General features: G+C 41.1%; 1 protein-coding gene across 8 annotated transcripts in view; it reads right to left on the minus strand.

The window, feature by feature from the left end:
- Positions 1–1,352: 1,352 nt before the first annotated feature.
- The window catches only part of IGF1 (insulin like growth factor 1), a 70,093-nt gene continuing 51,481 nt past the window's right edge, over positions 1,353–19,964 (minus strand). For 2 of the 8 annotated variants that reach the window (XM_067009994.1, XM_067009995.1), the window contains exons 3-5: positions 17,220–17,401; positions 15,671–15,722; positions 1,353–1,581 (exon numbers count right to left, since the gene is read on the minus strand). In XM_067009994.1, coding sequence (XP_066866095.1) covers positions 1,556–1,581; positions 15,671–15,722; positions 17,220–17,401 — 260 coding nt within the window. In that variant the 3' untranslated portion in view covers positions 1,353–1,555. Of the gene's footprint in view, positions 1,582–15,209; positions 15,723–17,219; positions 17,402–19,964 lie in introns of those variants that run through there. The other 6 variants (XM_067009991.1, XM_067009993.1, XM_059081984.2 and 3 more) reach the window with 3 other exon arrangements.

Here is a 19,964-nt window from a genome sequence, read left to right on the forward strand (position 1 = left end):
TTGAACTGTTAGTTTTTAACAACTAGTTAGTTGGATAGTTAGTTGGATAGCTTCACTGACAAGAACTGGCATGTCAGGAGCATTCAGCTTATCAATTTTCTAGCTGTGCTGTGAATGAGTTGTTCATAGAATTCCTTGCATCCCAGCAACTCAAGGGCCCTGATCTTGACGCCCTCATAGCAACTCAGGATAAAAATCTGGAGCTTTATCTTTTTAATCCTCATACCACCCCTGTGAGGTAGGTAGATGACATATTGCCCCCATTTTGCAGATGAGGAAACTGAGGCACAGAGAGGTGAAGTGACTTGCCCAAGGTCACACAGTGGTGAGTCCGTGACAGAGTCGGCAGATGTTTGTTTCTTCAGCGAGAGTAAGAAAGCAGGACTGTTAAAATTCCTAGCCTTCTGCTTCTCCTACTCCTCTCTGGACTCGCCAATCAAATTTGCATCAGTGGACTTTGTGTCTTATTTCTTTTGGAAGGCATAATTGGGGAACTTTTCTTTCCCAAATGGTTAAATTTTGAGTACCCTTCCCCTCTGTGTCACCTTTGGCTCCAGGCTTCCTCTTTTGTTTTGCTTTCACCTTTTACCGTTTTGGCCAGACTCTTTCATATAACAAACTACAAAATAGCACCATTGTACTAAAAAACAGAGTTTTACATACTGTTTGATACATCCTGTATTATTGACATGCTAAATTTACATAGTGCTTTATATGGAAAAAATAAAAAGAGAGAAGTACTGATTAGGTTGCACACTAACTCATCATTTGAAGGAACCATTCAGAGTTCGAGACTTTCTATGCTTAAAACATATGCCTAAAATGATTGGCCTCAAAGTTGCAACTACTTGCATCATTTTTAGCAAGATGTGGAAATAATAAAGCTTTGTGTCTAAAGTAAATGCATCCAACTTATATTTGGTACAAATGCCACAGATGGAATCTTGTGGGTTAAAAATTGGTGTGCTATTTGACTGCTTGCTGCTGCTATTGAGGAGGCCAAATTTGGCAAATAAAAAGGTGATGAAGGGGAGAGGGGGATAGACGAACAAGATTACCAGACACTGTAAAACAAACAGCCTGTGTTGCGTAGAAAGAAGTGCAAATAAAAAAATTAATAAACCACTTAGATAAGGCTGCTGAATGAATGTCTCTAGCAGCCAAGATTCAGAGACAAATGTAGTGCAACTGGATCTATATAACACCCATGCATTTGTGGCTCTTGAGAGGCAGGGACTAAGATCTATATATATATTTTCTCTATAGAACATTATTGATAAAGGATCAACAGCAATCTACCAACTCCAGGACCATTTTTGCAAGGTGCAAAGCTTTTAACAATCACTCCTAAAGAAATTGTTGGAATGTTTACTTGCGTATTTCATTGGGGGGAATGCCCATCTTTTGAAATGTTATCCAACTTATTTTTTTGGTAGGTCTTCTGGTGTTTAACAGGTAACTCGTGCAGAGCAAAGGATCCTGCCAGTGGCGTGTCATTCTTCACTCTTCAGGAAGGTCTTCCTACATTCTGTAGTTCTTGTTTCCTGCACTCCCTCTACTTGTGTTCTTCAAATGTACTTCCTAAAAATAAGGGAGAAAAAGTGAGATTACTTTGATGAAGTTTTTTGTATCCTACCTATCTATTTCTCACATTGGGTCTCAACCTTTCATATCTATGCCTCACCACTCAATTTAACAGACAGCTTGGGCCAAGTTTTTCTGAGAAAGACATATAAGTAGATGGGCCTGTAGTTTTTAGTTTAGCCAAACCTCACTCAGGCTTCTATTTATCCTTGATGGCATGAGAGCCACAGATTGCTTTATAATTACACAAAAATGTGTTTTTATTCATCAGCTACTATCACAGATTCCTTGACAGGAAGGAGATCCTTTAAAATTCAGTCTTCTGGACTGGAACATCTTTTCCTAGTGAGGAAAAAAAATCACATTTTGGGACCATCCTCTGTTGTTTTATTGCATTTTGTTCTGTTTTAGCTTTTGGAAAAAGGAGCTATTTCTTTTTCATTTTTTCTTTATCTCCTTTGGTGAGAGGCAGAGCTTTAGAAGTAGAAGATTGGGAATTTTTGTAGTTGATTTAGAATCTATAAAGTCACAGACATTCTAAGCTGTGCTCAAATCCAGCTCTTCCATTTCCTAGCTATGTGAACTTGTGCAAGTGACAATCTCTTGTGTCTTAATTTCATCCATAAACTAGTATAATAATAGTTTCTACGTTGTAGGATTAAGGACTAAAGAATTAGAACATAAAAGCACTTATAATAGGCCTGGCACATGGTAAGCACTATGTAAGTATTACCAATTGTTATTTACTCTTATTATTATTATTTCATCTTTATTGGAAAGTAACCATTCTTGGATTAAGAATTCTGGATTCCTTGCTTTGGTGCTACCATTCACCTATCAACAAGCAATTCTGTTATCCAAGGAATATTGAGTTTTGCTTAGAAGCCCTATGATAGTAGGGACTTGTCTCTGTTCACTGTTACAACCCCATGTCTAGAGCAGTGCCCAGAACATTTCAGGTGCTCAATAAATAGCTACAGAATGAACTGAATGAATGAATGAATATAATGGACGCTCTGATAATGTGAAGAATCAAATCATTATACTTTTTCTGTAATTATTATTTTATCCTTGAATATACCTAAATAGCAACATTAATTTAGACAAATAAGATGTAAAATAAAATCTGGGAGGAAATAACATTTGCACGCATAAACATCAGGTGCTGCTTCTATTGATTTCACTTCTAGTCAGGAGGCCCTTAGAGAAGGATGTAATAGATAATTATTGGTACAGAGTGAGGTTCAAGGATTCAGTGTCCTTTCTCCTGGGAACATTTTCCGTCAAGACCAAAACTAAGAATTCTCACTATGGTGACTGGAATCTCCAAATTCTTCCTTCTGGCTAAGGAAATGATCAATCACCCAATCATTGTTAGAAGTTTAGAGATCATTGTAAGGGACCTTGGAGATCACTTAGCCCTGAGAACTGGAGGCGGTAAGAAGGTGGGGCAGTATCAACCAGTCTCTGGAAGTTGTACCTATTGACTAAGACCCATAGGGATTTGATAATTTTTCTTACACATGTTTTTCAGCTCTACCTGGAACATCAGAGTTATCATCAAGACCTTTATAAAAGCAAGTTAGCACTTTGTAAGTTGATGGTCAAAATATCTTGTACTTACTGAATAGAAGGAAGATTATTGTGTAAAAATGTTTATTAAAATATCTAGCTCAGTGGCCACTGAAAAAAACTTTGTGGGGAGAAATTGGGCACTTGTATAGGATAGCTTGAAATGCTATCATTTAAAATCCTGCCACTTTTCCCCCAAATATCGTACAACTTTTACCAAGTTCACTTGACACGCATTTGTTGCTCTGCTGTTAAGCTAACAGTAAAGTATCTGCTGTTAAGCTAACAGTAAAGTTTGTATTCCTTCCTAATCTCACCTTTTAATCTGCTTCCTTAAAGGAGTTCTCCAGAAAATGGAAGAAAGACATATGGGGCTACAGAGTAGAGACACTATTGTCCCAAACTCCTTGAAACATTCCTGTTCAGTTCTCAGTAGACCCTGCTGATTGTATATGGCTCATCAAAACCCCACAATCACTATTATTAAGGACACTATCAGTCTATCAAACTAGTAAGCAAATTGACCAACAGGTCTAAAAATACCCTAACTTGGGTTTTACCTCTTTTTCTGTTTAAGAGGCATGCCAGCTTAGAAAAAGAAGATTTTTAAGAATCTGGATAAAGCCCCAACTAGGAAAATGCTCCAGAATGAGATGGTAACAAGTAAAAAGAAAGCACATGAGGTATTTAATCTCCAGTCTTCCTCTAAATCCAAGTTAATCTCAGATTTCCAGAAGAAAAAATTCAGGTATCTTCTATGCTTCCCTCTTCAAATTCATGAGGGCTGTAGCAAAAAGGATTGGGGTTAGCTTGGCCAACCATATAGATCTTATTCTTTTCCCCAACAGAGAGATTCTTTTTCCCTCAAAGCAGAAGTGTAAAGTGTAAAGTCTGAGTGGAGGGATCTTCTGGCCTATTTCTTCTGGGTCTGTCTCGGCATCGCAGCAAAGTCATGGGCAGAAACTCACTTGATAAAGCTGACACTGCTCCAAGCAGCATGGTTCCCATGCACAAAGGCGTACGGTGGAGGCCATTCAAAACCAGCTGGGATGTCGTCTGGTTTGCATTTGGCTCTCTTCCCGGGCTCTCACATGTGACTTCTTTGTTACAGACAATGACAGTGACAAAACAAAAGCACTCAGGGATTTAGTCTCAGTTGCATCTGTTGCTTTGCTCATTGTCTTAATTTAATGACGCGGGCCACCTGACAATGGGTGGCAGGTGGAGGCATGTTAGAAGCAGCCGCCGGAGCTGGCACCCACCTTCAACGCACTTCTTGAAGGGGTTATGAAACTGTCCCACGTCCAGCCAAGCAAAAACGTTTCACTTCAACAGCTTGTCCAAGACAAACAAACCAGCTGAAACTGTTTCTAGTATGCAACTAGACAGATTTTTGAAAGGAAAACAGTAGTGAGTAAATACTGTTTCCTATTGACACCAGGGAAGGTAAGATTATTTACAAAAAAAATGCTGGTCCTTTTGCTCACTGGGGTTGGTTGAGGAAATTTACCCTCTGAAGGAGGGGTTAACCAATTCACGAGGAAATAGGTTTGATAGGGGTTAATTTGTGATATACTTTATTACACAGTGTATACCGCACACAGGTATTTAGGAAGCTGGAAAATGCCCTGAAGGGGTCCTTCATATTCCCCCGTTATCTCTTAGCACATCCTAGCTCTTGGTTTTTTCCAAAGGAAAGCTATCCACAAACTCTTGGATTAAGATTGCTGAGAGCTCTATTTACAATAGCCAGGACATGGAAGCAACCTAAGTGTCCATCAACAGATGAATGGATAAAGAAGATGTGGCACATATATACAATGGAATATTACTCAGCCATAAAAAGAAATGAAACTGAGTTATTTATAATGAGGTGGATGGACCTGGAGTCTGTCATACAGAGTGAAGTAAGTCAGAAGGAGAAAAACAAATACCGTATGCTAACACACATATATGGACTCTAAGGGAAAAAAATGTCATGAAGAGATTAGTGGTAGGACGGGAATAAAACACAGACTTACTAGAGCATGGACTTGAGGATATGGGGAGGGGGAAGGGTGGGCTGTGACAAAGTGAGAGAGTGGCAGGGACATATACACACTATCAAATGTAAATTAGATAGCTAGTGGGAAGCTGCTGCATAGCACAGGGAGATCACCTCTGTGCTTTGTGACCACCTAGAGGGGTGGGATAGGGAGGGTGGGAGAGAGGGTGATGCAAGAGGGAAGAGATATGGGAACATATGTATATGTATAACTGATTCAGTTTGTTGTAAAGGAAAAACTAACACACTATTGTAAAACAATTATACTCCAATAAAGATGTTAAAAAAAAAAAAAGATTGCTGAGAGCTAATGACAATGGCAATACTAGCAATCTTGATTAAAATTTGCACACACTTTACAGTTTACACAGTAGTCTCAGTGAACCCTCCCAACAACCTTGTGAGATGATGTTGTTTGCATCTGTCTCATTCACAATCTGAGGCTCGCTAAGATTTAGTGACTTGCTTGAGGTCACATAGGAACAAATCAATAGACCTAGAACTAATAGTAAAATAATTTATTATTTTAATAAAAGAATAACAGTTCTATCACTTGAACATTTTTAGGTGCCGGACACTGTATTATAAGGTGCTACTTGTATACATTCTCTTACTTAATTCTCATAGTTATCTTGGAGATGGGTACTAGTGCCTTGCCCATTTTACCTCTTTGGAATATGAAGCTTATAAAAGCTAAACAACTTCCCTAATGTCTTACAGTGAAGACGTGACCACGGTTGGAATTTGTATAAGTCCCTTCTGATTCTGGAGCTCACCAGTTAGCCACTCTGCCATACTGCCTCTCTAAGAGGTAAGACAATATCGGGTCCCTCAAAATCCAAATCTCTTTCCAGTAACAATAACTGATAATGTCATGATCCCAAATGGTGGTAGATGCTGGTTTGGAGGGTAAGGCAAGACTCTAGGGAAGTGGGTGCCCTCCCTTATCACAATGTGAGTTGAGTCCCATTTTTATGGTTAGTGATAGAGGTCTAGTAGCACAGCATTCATTTAAGAAAAGCTAACCCTGTGGATGTTATAAGCCCTTATTTTCTCCCTGCCTATTATCTTTATGAGATTTTGCCCAAGAGACAGAATCTAAAAGAAGGATGATAATAGGCCCTTTACATTTTAGGGAGGGAGCAGTGATATTTTCAATAGACTCTGTTTCCATCTCCACCCACTGCAAACAAGCATTATATGACATAAACTCTAAGAAAAGACTGGCACTCTATAAAAAATGCTAGGCAAATACTGTCCATCATGGAATGTTAGCAGCCTATTGTACAGCATAAAGTTCTAACTGAGCATTGACCTTCTCCTTAACAGGGCAAAATGGAAAAAAGAAAGAGCAGTGGGTGATTGAAGAGATGGCCCAGATGTCAGCTCTTTACCTGTTGAAAAGGATGTGCTCTAGCTATTTTTCTGGCTTGGCCTGGAGACACATGAAATTGTAGAGGATGATTTATATGTCTCAACATCAACTTTGATGTCTCGTTATTTTGGGGGATTACAAGTTCAAATTCCAGGAGAGTGAGGTCAGTCTTTCATCTCTGGGAGCCAAGCAGAGTGAGTGTCATTCAATCAATTCAGTGCTTTGGGATGTGACTTTTAAAAGCAAAGGACAAAGTGCACTTTTCAAGAGATGTATGCTCCTGGTGGAGTAACTGCCTCTTTAACAAAGTGAGAGATGTATAGTCTGGGCACAGTGTTGGTCTGCTCAGCCTCTTATTTACTTACTTTTTCTGGAGAGACCTCATCCTATCTTTTATGTGGTTATAGCGGGAATGCACATTTTTTCCAATATGATTGTCTCCTCTGGCCGTAGTGGATGGGCCTGGCACGCCCCTCCCATAGCTCAAGTAGAGTATGGTGGGGAAACCAAGGCAGACCCAATTTCTGGGAAACACAAGATTCTTTTACTGGCCAGCTTTGGCTCAAGGGCTCCTCAGTGGCTTTGCTGAACTTTGCTTAGACTGTTCAGCAGTCTAGGATGCTTCCACCCAACTGTCTCTCTTCCTCTGCTTCACTGGGGTCAGACTTGCATTGCATTCTGATGGCTTGTTCAGGCTTCCCTGATCCTCTCCTATTGCTTTTCACATGGGCATTTCCCCTAATGAAATCCTGGCTCCATAACCCATTTATGTTTCTCAGAGGTCCTGGGCTTACATACCTAGCTTGGATCCCAGCTCCCAGTACAGAATTGTGTGACCTTTGACAATCACTACATTCTTCTCTCCTTCTGTTTCCTGTTTTGTAAAATGAAAGGGTGGGGTAAGAGCACCCACCTCATAATGTTATGACTGCATGTGATCACCCTTACACATTTACCTGGCAGAGTTGTATGCAAGAGAGCCTACTGTTTCAAGGGCCCTTGGTTTAGATCTATTTTGTGAACTTGATGGCAACACCAGTCTGTTTTGGCTTCTGTGCTGTCAGAATACACTCTGGGTCTACCTTTGTTAGACCATTGATGTGCTGTGGGATAAATTATGTAAGTGTTCACTTCCCCACTAAAAAGTAAGCTCTTGAGGGCAGGTAGCATTATTCCTGCACCTCTGTCTCCCCCCGGATGCATGTTGCTTTGAGCAAAGTGGCAAACCAGGAAATGCTTGTTAAATTGATTTAAATTTCCTGCAGGAGTGGTGGAATAGAGTTCAGGTCATAGCAAGCCTTGCGTGGCTTCCTACTTTCTGCTGTTCACAGAACCCTCTCCGGTCTCAGAACTTACAACTGGCGGGTTGCAGTACAGTAAATATCAGTGAAGAAATGCAGAAGAGAGAGCACAATGCATGATTAACACGCTAGAGTCCGTCTTGAGTTTGGATTCTGGTCTGACCACTTGTTAGGGCAAGATCTTGGCAAGACATTTAGCTGCCCTTAGCCCAAGTTTTCTAATCTGTGCAATGTGGGTAATTATAGCATTTACCCTACAGGCTAACACTGAAGATTGAATGAGGTGGTTTGTGATAGCGCTTTACCACAGGGCATATGCCTAATAAATAACAGCTATTATGATTGCCTTTTAAAAAATAGTTACTGTTGTCAAAGCACACCCCATGCTTGGGTGCTGCCCTTTCTCTGGCTGGTGAAAGAGTAGTTATTTACTGGGTGCCCAGGGCTCCCTTGAGTTCTGGGGTAGCAGATGTCTAGCTCTTTTTTCTAGTGACTGGTACATCCCTAGGAATCCCCAGGTTTAGAGAGTGTATTTATCCCATAATTCTTCACAGATTATCCTGTCTTGGCAACTTTCTTACTTTTCAAAGGACACCACCTGACTCTGTTTCAAGTATTTCTATCTGTGATGTAAGAAATCACTACCAAAATGGTTTAAAAGCCTGAAAAAGAAAAAAAAAAAAGGAAAGGGAGGGACTTCCCTGGTGGCGCAGTGGTTAAGAATCTGCCTGCCAGTGCAGGGGACACGGGTTTGAGCCCTGGTCCGGGAAGATCCCACATGCCGCGGAGCAACTAAGCCCATGCGCCACAACTACAGAGCCTGCACTCTAGAGCCCACGAACCACAACTACTGAGCCCATGTGCCACAACTACCGAAGCCCGCACACCTAGTGCCCATGCTCTGCAGCAAGAGAAGCCACCGCAATGAGAAGCCTGCGCACTGCAATGAAGAGTAGCCCCCACTCGCCACACAGCCAAAAATAAATAAATAAATAAATAAATAAATAAATAAAAATTAAACCAAAAAAAAAAAAAAAAAGGAAAGGGAAAAAAAAAGCTGAAGGGTATTTTCCCTTGCTGGCAATAGTTATTGATGTTGCCTTTAAGAGTCTTGAAGGATGTTGTAAAATACTTCAGGGCTGCTTAGACTGTTGATTATACGGGCAGCCTGTTTAGTTAGCTGTTTGTGTTTGTGTTACATTTTTAAATTAAGAAAAAAACTTTAAGCACCATATCTTTCCCAGGGGGAGTTGATTTTGGAATTGCTGAAAGGTTCAAATGTTGTGGTATTTTAAAAAGTGGAACACCAGATTCTAGCAATTTCACTGTTATGTGCTAAAGATTCAGCACATTTTTACCTAAAAACTGGGTTTGATTATTCTTTTTCTCTTAAGCCTCCAAAATGGCATTGTTTCATCTGACATACAACATATGCTAGAGTACTTAAACTCGTGTATGTGGGGATTTATATTATAATATTCTGGGGAGATGCAAGGCTCAGGGTTGTTACCTTTTAGTGTCATTTCAACGCAATAGTGATGAGTTCAGAGGATTAGTAGGCAAGGGTGTTGTCCTCTTCCACTCATTCTTTGTGTGTGTGACAACTCTGGGCGGAACATTAAAATACTGTGTTCTGAATTTTCCTCCTCACTGAACTGAGAGAAATTTTGCAAGTTTGGAAGGCTCTTCTGAACTTTTAGGACGAACAAAATAACACAATGACAAGTTAAAGTGATTTGCATCTGTTTGAGGTTGGTGGGAGCCTTCAGCATGTAAGAGTAAACATGCATGGTGCCAGCCAGTGATTTTCCAAGACAGAAAATGGCACAAGAATAACTCATGTGTGTATACAGTTTTAAAAACATCAGAATCATTGCATTGTGCCAAAAGTACTTTTACTTCCATACAGGCGTTTTTTGAAGAAGGAAACAAATATCATTATTGACAGAGACAAACCAGAGCCATCCAATCGTGGCCTGGGTCAACCAATACTGACCAAATAATGCTATATATTTATTGATTCCTTTATACTTTTCATTTTTTTCTAGTCCTCCAATGCCTCATGAATGAGTCAAGCTTGCCACACTCATACCATGACATAAAGATCACATGTTCCCAAGTCTACAATCGTCAACTGATTAGGAATCTTTACCCAACCCTCAACCTGCCATGGTCTTACTTGTAATCATTTAGAATTTTTGTCTTTCCATAATTGTTACCTACAGCTGTGAAAATAGCTCATCATATTTACATGGATGGCAGAGCTGGTTGGTCTTTGATTACATGACCTCTTGGAGCTGTCCAGACAGAAAGCTCCATGTGAATGTTTATGTATTTTACACAGAATATTGTAAGAATTTTGGCATGTGAATCCCAGCACGCATGCACACACACACACACACACACGCACAGAGAAAAAGCAAAGAAGAGAATATAATCTCCTTCCCTTCAAAACTATTTGCTGTAGTTAACTACAGATTGTAAATTACCACCTAGGGTATTTAGAATTAAAATTAGTTGGATGGACTTTTAGCATTCTTATTTCTATCAAACCTCTACTTTTTCAAAAGAGTTAGTTTTCTGACCAATGGGTCTTAAAACTGTAACCACATTAGTGAATAAAATATAGACGGAAATTTTGGAAAATGTTTTCTAGCTCTAGTTACTTATCTAGCAATGGCCCATTGAGCTATGACTGAGTTCCTAGTGCGGTGAGAAGTTTCTGCTCTCTAGAAGTACCAGACATGGTAGACCCGTTGTCCCACATCTCTCATAATTTCCCTGCTGTTCTCAATTTCCATTTCTCTCTACTTGAGTTTAAATGTGAGTATATATTTCTAAGCCATCTCTTTTGGTTGCTGGATAAAAATGAGGTAGCACTAAGGCTGTTAAAGGAGTCCCATTAAAGAAGGAGCCCCAAATAGATGGGTATCAGGGAAAGGTAATCAGATTTCCATTAAGCCTCTGAGGATGGAGAAGCTGATTTTGACCTTGCAGGTCTGGAAGTTTAGTGGCCACTGAAGAACCTTTGCTAACCTTGCCTGTTCCTTCTTTAAAAGTGAACTTATCTTGCCTAGGTCAATACATATTGTCACTGATTTTCAAAGGATTCAGTAGCTGGGCTTTTAATCACTGAGGAATTCTGTAGTGGATGTGTCAAACCTCATAAACGGCATTCTGCTTCCTCTAAAATGATTTACCTTTTCCTTGCTACCAAAAGGCTTCCACTTTAATTCTAGACTATCAACTTTGCCCTTGGATTAAAAGTCAGCTTGCTGTTTTCTAGTAAATATTGCCAAAAGCCCTATTCCCTTCACATAGGCAAGCAAAGACAATAGACCTCATCTTCCCCCCATGGATGCAAGTGGACTTGAGAAATTGCAAAGTTTATTACTTAAGAAAACATTGTTTCCTGTTGGTGATTGGTGGGAGGGAGACAGTCAGGAGATGGAGGAGAGAGTAGAGGAGGGGCTCTTTGGGAGCTCATTTCTTTTCCACCCTTACATTCTAACAGCACGCACATTAGAAGCTATATGAGGTTTTGTTTGTTTTCAAGAGATGTTTGAAAGAAGATCAAATGTTTGTGAGAGGCACCAGATCGGCAGCCCTAGAAACTGAAATGTCCCGGAAGCTGTGTGAGCCCGGAAATATCCCACATTTTTATTTATTTTGGCAATTTTACTTTAAACTAGTAAGAGCTGGAGTTCATGCTACAATTAAATTTTCCTCAGGCACCATGAAATGAAAACACATATTACATTTGATTTTAACTGGTTGAGCAAAATGGTGGTTTTCTGAAAGTTCATTCTATGACCTCAAAATAAAAGTTAACGGTTCTTCACGTGGGACAGCCAAGCTTCCACTGAAGTTGGAATAATTCATAGACCTGGGCTTCTCTGGGTTGGAAGGATTCTTAGGTCATCGAGTTCTCTTTTCCTATCATATGCTCGAAACACACTACCATGTCACTAGAAAGTGTTGGTAAGCTTGAGCTTGAAGTTTTTGTTGATAGGAGCCTCGCTTCTACTTGAGGAGACCTGTTTCTTTTTCAGATGGCTCTAACTTTTAAGAACTAAGTAAAATAATATCAACTAAAAATTTAATAGTGCTTACTATATGCCAGGCACCATTTTAAACACTGTAATATATATTTGTACGCACACACACACACAATCTCAATAAATCCTCACAGCTCTATGAGGTAGATTCAATTATTACTCCCATTTGGCAGATGAGGAAACTGAGGCACAAGTAAATTACATGATTTTCCCAAGGCCATCCAGCTATTAAGTGAAATAGCCAGAATTTGAACCTAGGCAGTCTGGTTCTAGATTCTGTACCCTTAACCACTATGTTTTATTGTCTCTCCAATCTTTATAACTTTCCTTCCTGCCTTGTACAGAGGTTTGCTCATCATAGGTACTAAATAAAAATATTTTCAACAATTTAAGGATCATGATTCATTACATATTCCTGTTAGTTTTATACACAATCATCAATCTTCCCTAAAAGAAACATTTGAAACAGTGGACTTTTAAATGGTGATTAATACTCTGACCACTTTAAGAAAGCATCGAGGGGACGAATAGGAACATAACATAGGAATAGGAACATAACATAACATTAACATAAAGTACTCAACCAGTTGCCACCTTTAGCAGTAGGTTCTTGAATGATTTCAATTTTGGCTAGAGTAGGAAATTCCAAATATGCAAGACTTGTGCAAGCACAATTCCTCTGCCTTCCCTTTTTTACGCTGCACTTGCCTCACTGTCTTATGCAAGGACAAAAAGAATTATTTCATCTCAGCAGTGCTACTTACTTCTATGTCTCTAATACTATTCCCCTCCCTATATCACTCACTTGTCCATCCATCCTTTCATCCATCATTATATGCCATGTATCATTAGGTGCTTAGTACTGATTCTAGAAGGGGTAAGATGGAAAGACAACAATAGATTCCTCCTGTTTACTTAATTCATATTCTTGAGAAATCACATGTAGGCATTCAATATGACTGCTTTAGAGTTGATAAAACCCGTGGCAAAAAGCAGTGGGTTTTAACTAATAGTCTGGTAGTTAAAGCATTCTTTAACTAGAAAGTTCTATTCCTTTTTTTTTCTTTTAAAGTCCTTGCCTTACATTTTCTTTTTTTTTTTTTTTTTTTTTGCGGTAGGCGGGCCTCTCACTGTTGTGGCCTCTCCCGTTGCGGAGCACAGGCTCCGGACTCGCAGGCCCAGCGGCCATGGCTCACGGGCTCAGTTGCTCCGCGGCACGCGGGATCCTCCCGGACCAGGGCACGAACCCGCGTCCCCTGCATCGGCAGGCGGACCCCCAACCACTGCGCCACCAGGGAAGCCCCGCCTTACATTTTCTTGAATGAAGTTCATCATTGGGTATAACTATAGTTTACCCAAAGCCCTGTGTTATAACTGACATTGATTCAGTCATCAAGGAAAAAGGGAAGGGATAATCTTCTAAGAAATCTTTCCATAGGACATGAACTGTTAATTCTTCTACCAAACTGTGGTCCCTTGAAAAGCCATCGCTGTTTGCGGGGTTACTCTCAGGTGGTAGAAACAGTAGGTATTGGCTTATGCCCGAGGCTGGTTCCAAAGCATGTATGTATCAGCAGGAGAACTGGGCATCTCCTGGATAAGGTGGCTGGCCAGATGGGCTCAGGCAGCAGCCTGGCTTTTGTAGCTAGGACCTACTTTGCAACCATAACAGCAGTGTCTTGGCTCCCATGTGGCACTTTGACATGCTTGTGATCAGACCTTTTCCTCCTTCCTGGCTTGAGCCTTGGGCATATCCATATATTATATATCCTGGGTTTTCAGTGACCCATGGAGGAGGGATGATCTTGAAGTAGAAAGCATGGCTGGGGCATGAAGGACAGGTAGAATGAATGTTCCTTTATACCATGACATCTTCAAAGTAGGCTACTTCGAAGAAATGCTTCACTTACTGGTTGCCATCCTCTTACCCCAAGTGTCATCGTTTGCTTGGCTGAGCACTTTTCTCTTGCACCCTCTCTCACCTCTTATAATTCACAATTTGAATGATCTTGAGGCTTTTTGCTTTATTATCTGTGAAGACCCTAACCCTACTGTTTAAATCAAGGAAGCTGAAGGAGAAAATCTCTAAGACTCAAATTCTGTGATTCTATTTGACTTTTCTTTACCCTCAGGAAAATCTATGGCTCTTTCTCTCTTTCACCCCCTTCCTTCTGATGGAAAATATTAAATTAGTGGCAGACTTCATGTGGCCATTTCTGCCCTATCTTTTCCTTTTGGAATTCTTTCTTAGTCCCTGTTGATTGTGTGCTGTTCTCTGTTTGGCCAGAGGAGGGTGGCTTAGAACCCAAGCCTCTCTTTACCCATTTCTGGATCTCAGTATCGTTATCTTCAAAATGAAGGGATTGAAGCAAACGATTTGCAGCTCTAACATAACATGGCCTTAGTATTTCCATGGAGCAGAAACTCATAGGACTTCAGGTCTAAAAATCTAGATGTGTGTGTGTGTGTGTGTGTGTGTGTGTGTGTGTGTGTGTGTGTGTGTGTGCATGAGAGAGAGAGAGAGAGGGGGAGGGAGGGAGGGAGGGAGAGAATTTTATAGGTGATGGAATCACAAGGCAGTAGTCAAACATCAGAACTCTTTGGTTTGGGGCTGAATTGTGTCCCCCACCAAATTCATATCTTGAAGTCCTAACCCCTAGTACCTCAGAATGTGATTATATTTGGAGATAGGGTCTTTACACAGATATTTAAGTGAAAATAAGGTCATTATGATGGGTCCTACTCCAATATAACTGGTGTCCTTATGAGAAGAGGAAATCTGGGTACAGAGATTTGTATAGAGGGAAGATAATGTGCAAACACAGGGAAAAGAAGGCCAATTCCAAACCAAGGAAAGAGACTTGAAACAGATCCTTCCCTCCCAGGTCCCAGGAGGAACTGACCCTGCCAACACCTTGATCTTGGACTTCCAGCCTCCAGAAATGTGTGAAAATGAATTTCTGTTGTGTAAGCCACTTAGTCTGTGGCACTTTATTATGGCAGCCCTATCACACTAATACATCTTTTATTTATGATTCCAAAGTGCACACAAAAAAGTTCAGTGACCTCCTCTCATAGGTAAGCTCTCAGGCCTCATGGGCCTTTAGGCAAATACTGGGTGCCCTTTGGCCCGAGCTTGACTAAGAAATGCAGCCTCCAATGACACCGTAGGAAAGGAAATCTGGGAACTTTTGTGACACAATTCAGTCTTGCTGAGAATTTGGGGCTAATATTTAACTTGGAAATTCTTGTAAAATTCACACAAACATTTAAAATGCATATAAAAGCCTTGATTTTTATTTTAATTATTTTACTTGTTTTTTTTGGTGGGGAGGGGAATTGTTTTATTTGCCTCTTTCATAATTTTTGTTCTTTTTTCATTCTTGCCACTATCTTTCTTTGGACTTTCTTGGGCATGACATTTTCCTTTTCCATTTCTCCACGTTTATTAGTTTCTCCACATTTCTCCATTTCTCCTTCTGTCACATGATTTCTGTAGCTCCAGCGGGCCTACTTTTCTTCATTTCCTCTATAGCATCTCCCACTTTTTTCTCGCTGTCTGCTTTTCTCTCATCCTCCTTGCCTCTGTCTTAGTCCTTCTCTCCTCCGTTTTCCTTTCTTGCCTGTGTTCAGTTTCTAGCTCCAGTCTCCCTCTGCTCTTTCTTCTTTCCTTTCATCTGCTGACTTGCTTCCGTCCCCTCCTTCTGTTCCCCTCCTGGATGTTTCTTTGGCCCACCTTTCCTTCTCCTCTGAGACTTCATTTTCTTGGTGGTAGATGGGGTCTGATACTGTAAACATCACAAAAATAATTGCATTGAGAACAGGTGGTTCCCTTGGTGTCCTGGGAGACAGAGCCTTTGAGTCAGCCCAGAATGCCTGGGCTCCATAGATGCAGAAGACATCATTGGTGCTGGAGAGGTGTCTGGACCTCAGTCACTAGACCTGATATTCCAGAACTTTGGGACTCATCTCTGACACCACCCACCCCCTCCCCAAAACTAGAAATTGAGAGGCACTGTGTCGCCTGGAAAGAGAAAGAATTAACCTGCCTTCACCCCCTCAAGCACCCCTTCCAGCCACATTCACCTAAAAGTTATTTCTGTGGTGCTTGCCCCCTGACTCATCCTCTGGCTACCGTGTTCTCTGTGAACCAGGTTGTGCCTAGTCCCTTTGCATCACTCAAGGTGGCTCCCTGGGGTCACATCTCTGCTAAGCCCACTGTTCCAGCCTCAGCTGCAAATTAGGACCAGGAAGCAGCAAAGGTGTTATTATGTGCTTTTTGGTCTCTCATCTTGTGCCTTCTGCATGATGCTAGTTTTGACTCCAAAGATTAAAACCTCAAGTTGTTGTTTTCTTTTTTTGTCAACAGAGTCCCCAAGGAGACCTGAGAGCTTTTTACTTTCCTTATTCATCCTTCCTCATTTTCTTCACCTTCTCTTTAGTTCTCATTCTTTCTATTTAATCACTAAAATGTAGTCACTTATATTCATTTGTTCACTTGTTCATTCACTCATTCAACAAAAATGTATTAAGTTATCAATGTGCATCAGATGATTTACATACTTTTGATGGCATAGATGGTATCTCTAAGGCTTGTTTAAAGTCTAGCTGTTAGTAAGAGACACCTGCAGATTTTGATCATTAGAAATTTTTTGGTGTTCTTAGAGCCAAACAGAAGTTTCTGTTTGTTTTTATGTTCTTTCTATTTTGTTTTTATTTTCTTTTATGTTTGCCACTGGATGTGAATTTCTATTAGTTCCCATTTTAGAGTGTTTTTTTTTTTCTTTGCACCTTTGCAGAATACCAGGACTTGAAAGGTCACATACTTTATTCATGCAGTTACGACAGAAGTTAACACTTGTCCAACAGTTACTTTGTGCAGGCATGTGAAAAGCATTGCATGTGCATTAACGACCTGATGAGGTAGATAGTACCGTTATCCCAACTTTACTGATGAAACTAGGGCTTAAGAGGTTACATTATTTCGCCAAGGGCTCTCCGCTGGTGATTGGTGAACCTAGGATGTCAGTTTTGTCTGATACCAAAGCCCAAGTTTAATCACTCTTCTCCACCATCTTCTGGTGACAAGATGGTCCAGAGCAGTGGAAGGGAGAGTTTACAATGTGGAGTGATGTAAGGGATGGACCTCTCAGGTGAGAATGGAGCTTTTTTGACCTGTGAGCCAGGAGACTACGGGACCTAGTTACTGTTTGGCTCACCCACATGGATAGGATACAGATCTCACAGGGGTGGCCGACCCCCATCCCCACCCCAGGCTGGCTTACCTTCTGAGCCTTGGGCATGTCGGTGTGGCGCTGGGCACGGACAGAGCGGGCCGACTTGGCAGGCTTGAGAGGCGCGCAGTACATCTCCAGCCTCCTCAGATCGCAGCTCCGGAAGCAGCATTCATCCACGATTCCTGTCTGAGGCGCCCTCCGACTGCTCGAGCCATACCCCGTGGGCTTGTCTGTTCCAATCAAACGCAGAGAGGCCGGGCTTTAGAGTGGGATAATATGCTATCTTCACAGTTCCACACAGCCCCTGAAGACTCTCCTCTCCCCACACCTCGTCAACCCACACTTTTGTGAGTAAACCTCTTCTTGAAGCTCCTCCAACAATTCCTGACCCCCTAGATCTTTCTGGACTCCAGCATGTCTCCTGGAGTTGGTGCCACACTCGTTGGCACTACCTCACTCATCGTGCATTTATTTGTGTTAATTCTCCTCAAGTTCTTAGCCACCTGTGGTCAAGGATCTTGTCTATGCCCAATCCTCACCTTTCCTTATATGTTGACTTAATTGGGAGGCTGCTAGGAATATTAATTAAAAGAGCATGTTTTATGTTTTCTTAATCTTGTTAGCAAATCTGCATGGTTTTTGTTTGCAGGATGGCTCAGATGTTTGCTCTTTGGCTTAACTGCTTCTGTTATATCATCCGACTGAGAATTAAAGAGATTTTAAGTCTGGAAAGTTCTCCTCACTTAACTGATGCGGAAACCGAGACTTGGAAACCGAAACTGATGTGGAAACTGAAACTTAGAGTTGGGAATGACTTACTCAGTGTCATTCGTGAGGTAAGTGGTGGAGCCAGGATTCAAACTCACGTCTACTCCTGGCAAAGCCCAAGTGCCTCATAGAGCCTGGGAGACCTGTTGTATGACTCTGGACAAGTCATTTAAGCTTCCTGGGCCTCAGTTTACCCATTTGTAAAGTGGGGTTAATAAGATTTTCCTTGTACTGATTGCTTGAGGATTATATGACATACTGTATGAAAAGTACTTAGTGTATCCCCTGACACCTAGTAGGTCCTAAATAAATGTTGGTTTGTTTCCTCAGAACATTGCTTTCCAGGATCATATAGGGTCTGTGAAGAGACAGGCTCTCTATTGACTGCATCCAGAAGCTTTGGAACTTGGAACCGATGATAATACCAATGTGATAGGGCTCCTTCTCCTATCACCCTAGAGAGACCAGAACCATCATTTCTGTTTTCTTATAGAATAACCACTAGACTGAGACAGAATGAACTAAATGTCCATTTTTCATTCTGATTACCCAGAGGGAACACCAGGAATCAAATTTCTTTTGATATTTGCAAATCAATTAGGCCTCTTTACTTGGCAAGTAGGTTTTAGTTTGATTCTATTTTGTTTTGTTTTGATTTGGACACACTTTTCCTGGCTCTAGAAGTAAAAAGGAGGCAAAACAAGTTTACATGGAACTTAAAATGTACTTGAATTCTTTGTAAACTTTTTGTCATAGTAGAACTTTTGTTACACCAAATCTTGCTTATATACCCATATATAAAATAAACAAAAGTGAAATTGCTGTGGCTTGGGCAAGGGCAGGGGACTGGATCTTGGCTTTCTCTGTCTCCATTACCTCCCTTGGGAAGTGGAGGGCCTGAGTCTTCTCCACTGATGTCCAAGCTTCATGGAAGAAAATTTGTGAACTATTGAGCCAGAAGGATCCAATTAATCAATGTGACATATGTTCAATTTAAATTCCTGACACAGAAGACAGCATTATACATTAAATAAAAAGTCTTACATTCACATAATAGTGATACTGTACTTTAGGATGGAGTTTTGAAAGTCAAAATCTCCATGTATATTTTGAACTCACTAGTTGGGGGAGATCAGACCCATGGTCATGGCCTGCTACCAAACTAGTTTGGCTGCCTTGCGGCTCGAGGGGCCAGCTGTTCATGGCATCCTCTAAGAATCCAAATGTTTTCCTGATGCTTGGCACCGGAACCTGGGGATGCTTCCTCCCTGTAAGGCAGGTTTATTGTCATTCTTAGGGCAGCTGGGGGTAGAAACTTAGCAAGGGTTCAATTGTGGTCTCTTTGGGTGGGGTGTGCTACTTTCGTTCAGGGCGAACCCTGTGGGTTCCTCATGGTTGAGGGATTTGGAAGGGACCGGGCAGCTGGTCCCAGTTGGAGCCTCGATGGTGCTTTCACTTGCCATTGGAGGATCAACCAGTGCAGAAGACTGTCTGCTTCTGCTTGCCAGCTGGGCCCTGGCAAGCCAGGACTTATCTGGTCCCTTGGGCAATGTAAACAATATTTTTTGTTTTTTTGTTTTCATCATCTTTTCCTGGAACTATAAATTAGAATAAAGACACAAATAGGCTTACATGGTTCTCTGTAATCCACAAAGGACTTCTGCATACTTTTTGCTAAGTGGCTATTTCAAGAGGCTGAAGGGGTCAGCCAGTGGAGAGTGGCTGATACACTTTGGTTTTCTCTTGGGGTGGAGAGAGAGGGGAAGGTGACTCAGCCTACGTTGAGGTAAGTGTCCCTGTCATCCACCGCAGGTAATGATTGCTCTTTGCCAAAACGATGCATTTCTTAATGGGACATGATTGAGATTCATTTGTTGAATTTGGAATAGTAATTTGATGTTTGGAGGTAATGTGGCAGGAGTGGTTCCAGAAACCTTCACACTCGGCTAACTTAGAAACAACTAATTTCATCCTTATGGGTTGAAGATGGAGAGGGATAGGCTCTGTGATTCCAGGACCTATTTA

The sequence above is a fragment of the Kogia breviceps genome, chromosome 12 (assembly GCF_026419965.1).
Source record: "Kogia breviceps isolate mKogBre1 chromosome 12, mKogBre1 haplotype 1, whole genome shotgun sequence".
Taxonomy (NCBI): Eukaryota; Metazoa; Chordata; class Mammalia; order Artiodactyla; family Physeteridae; genus Kogia; species Kogia breviceps.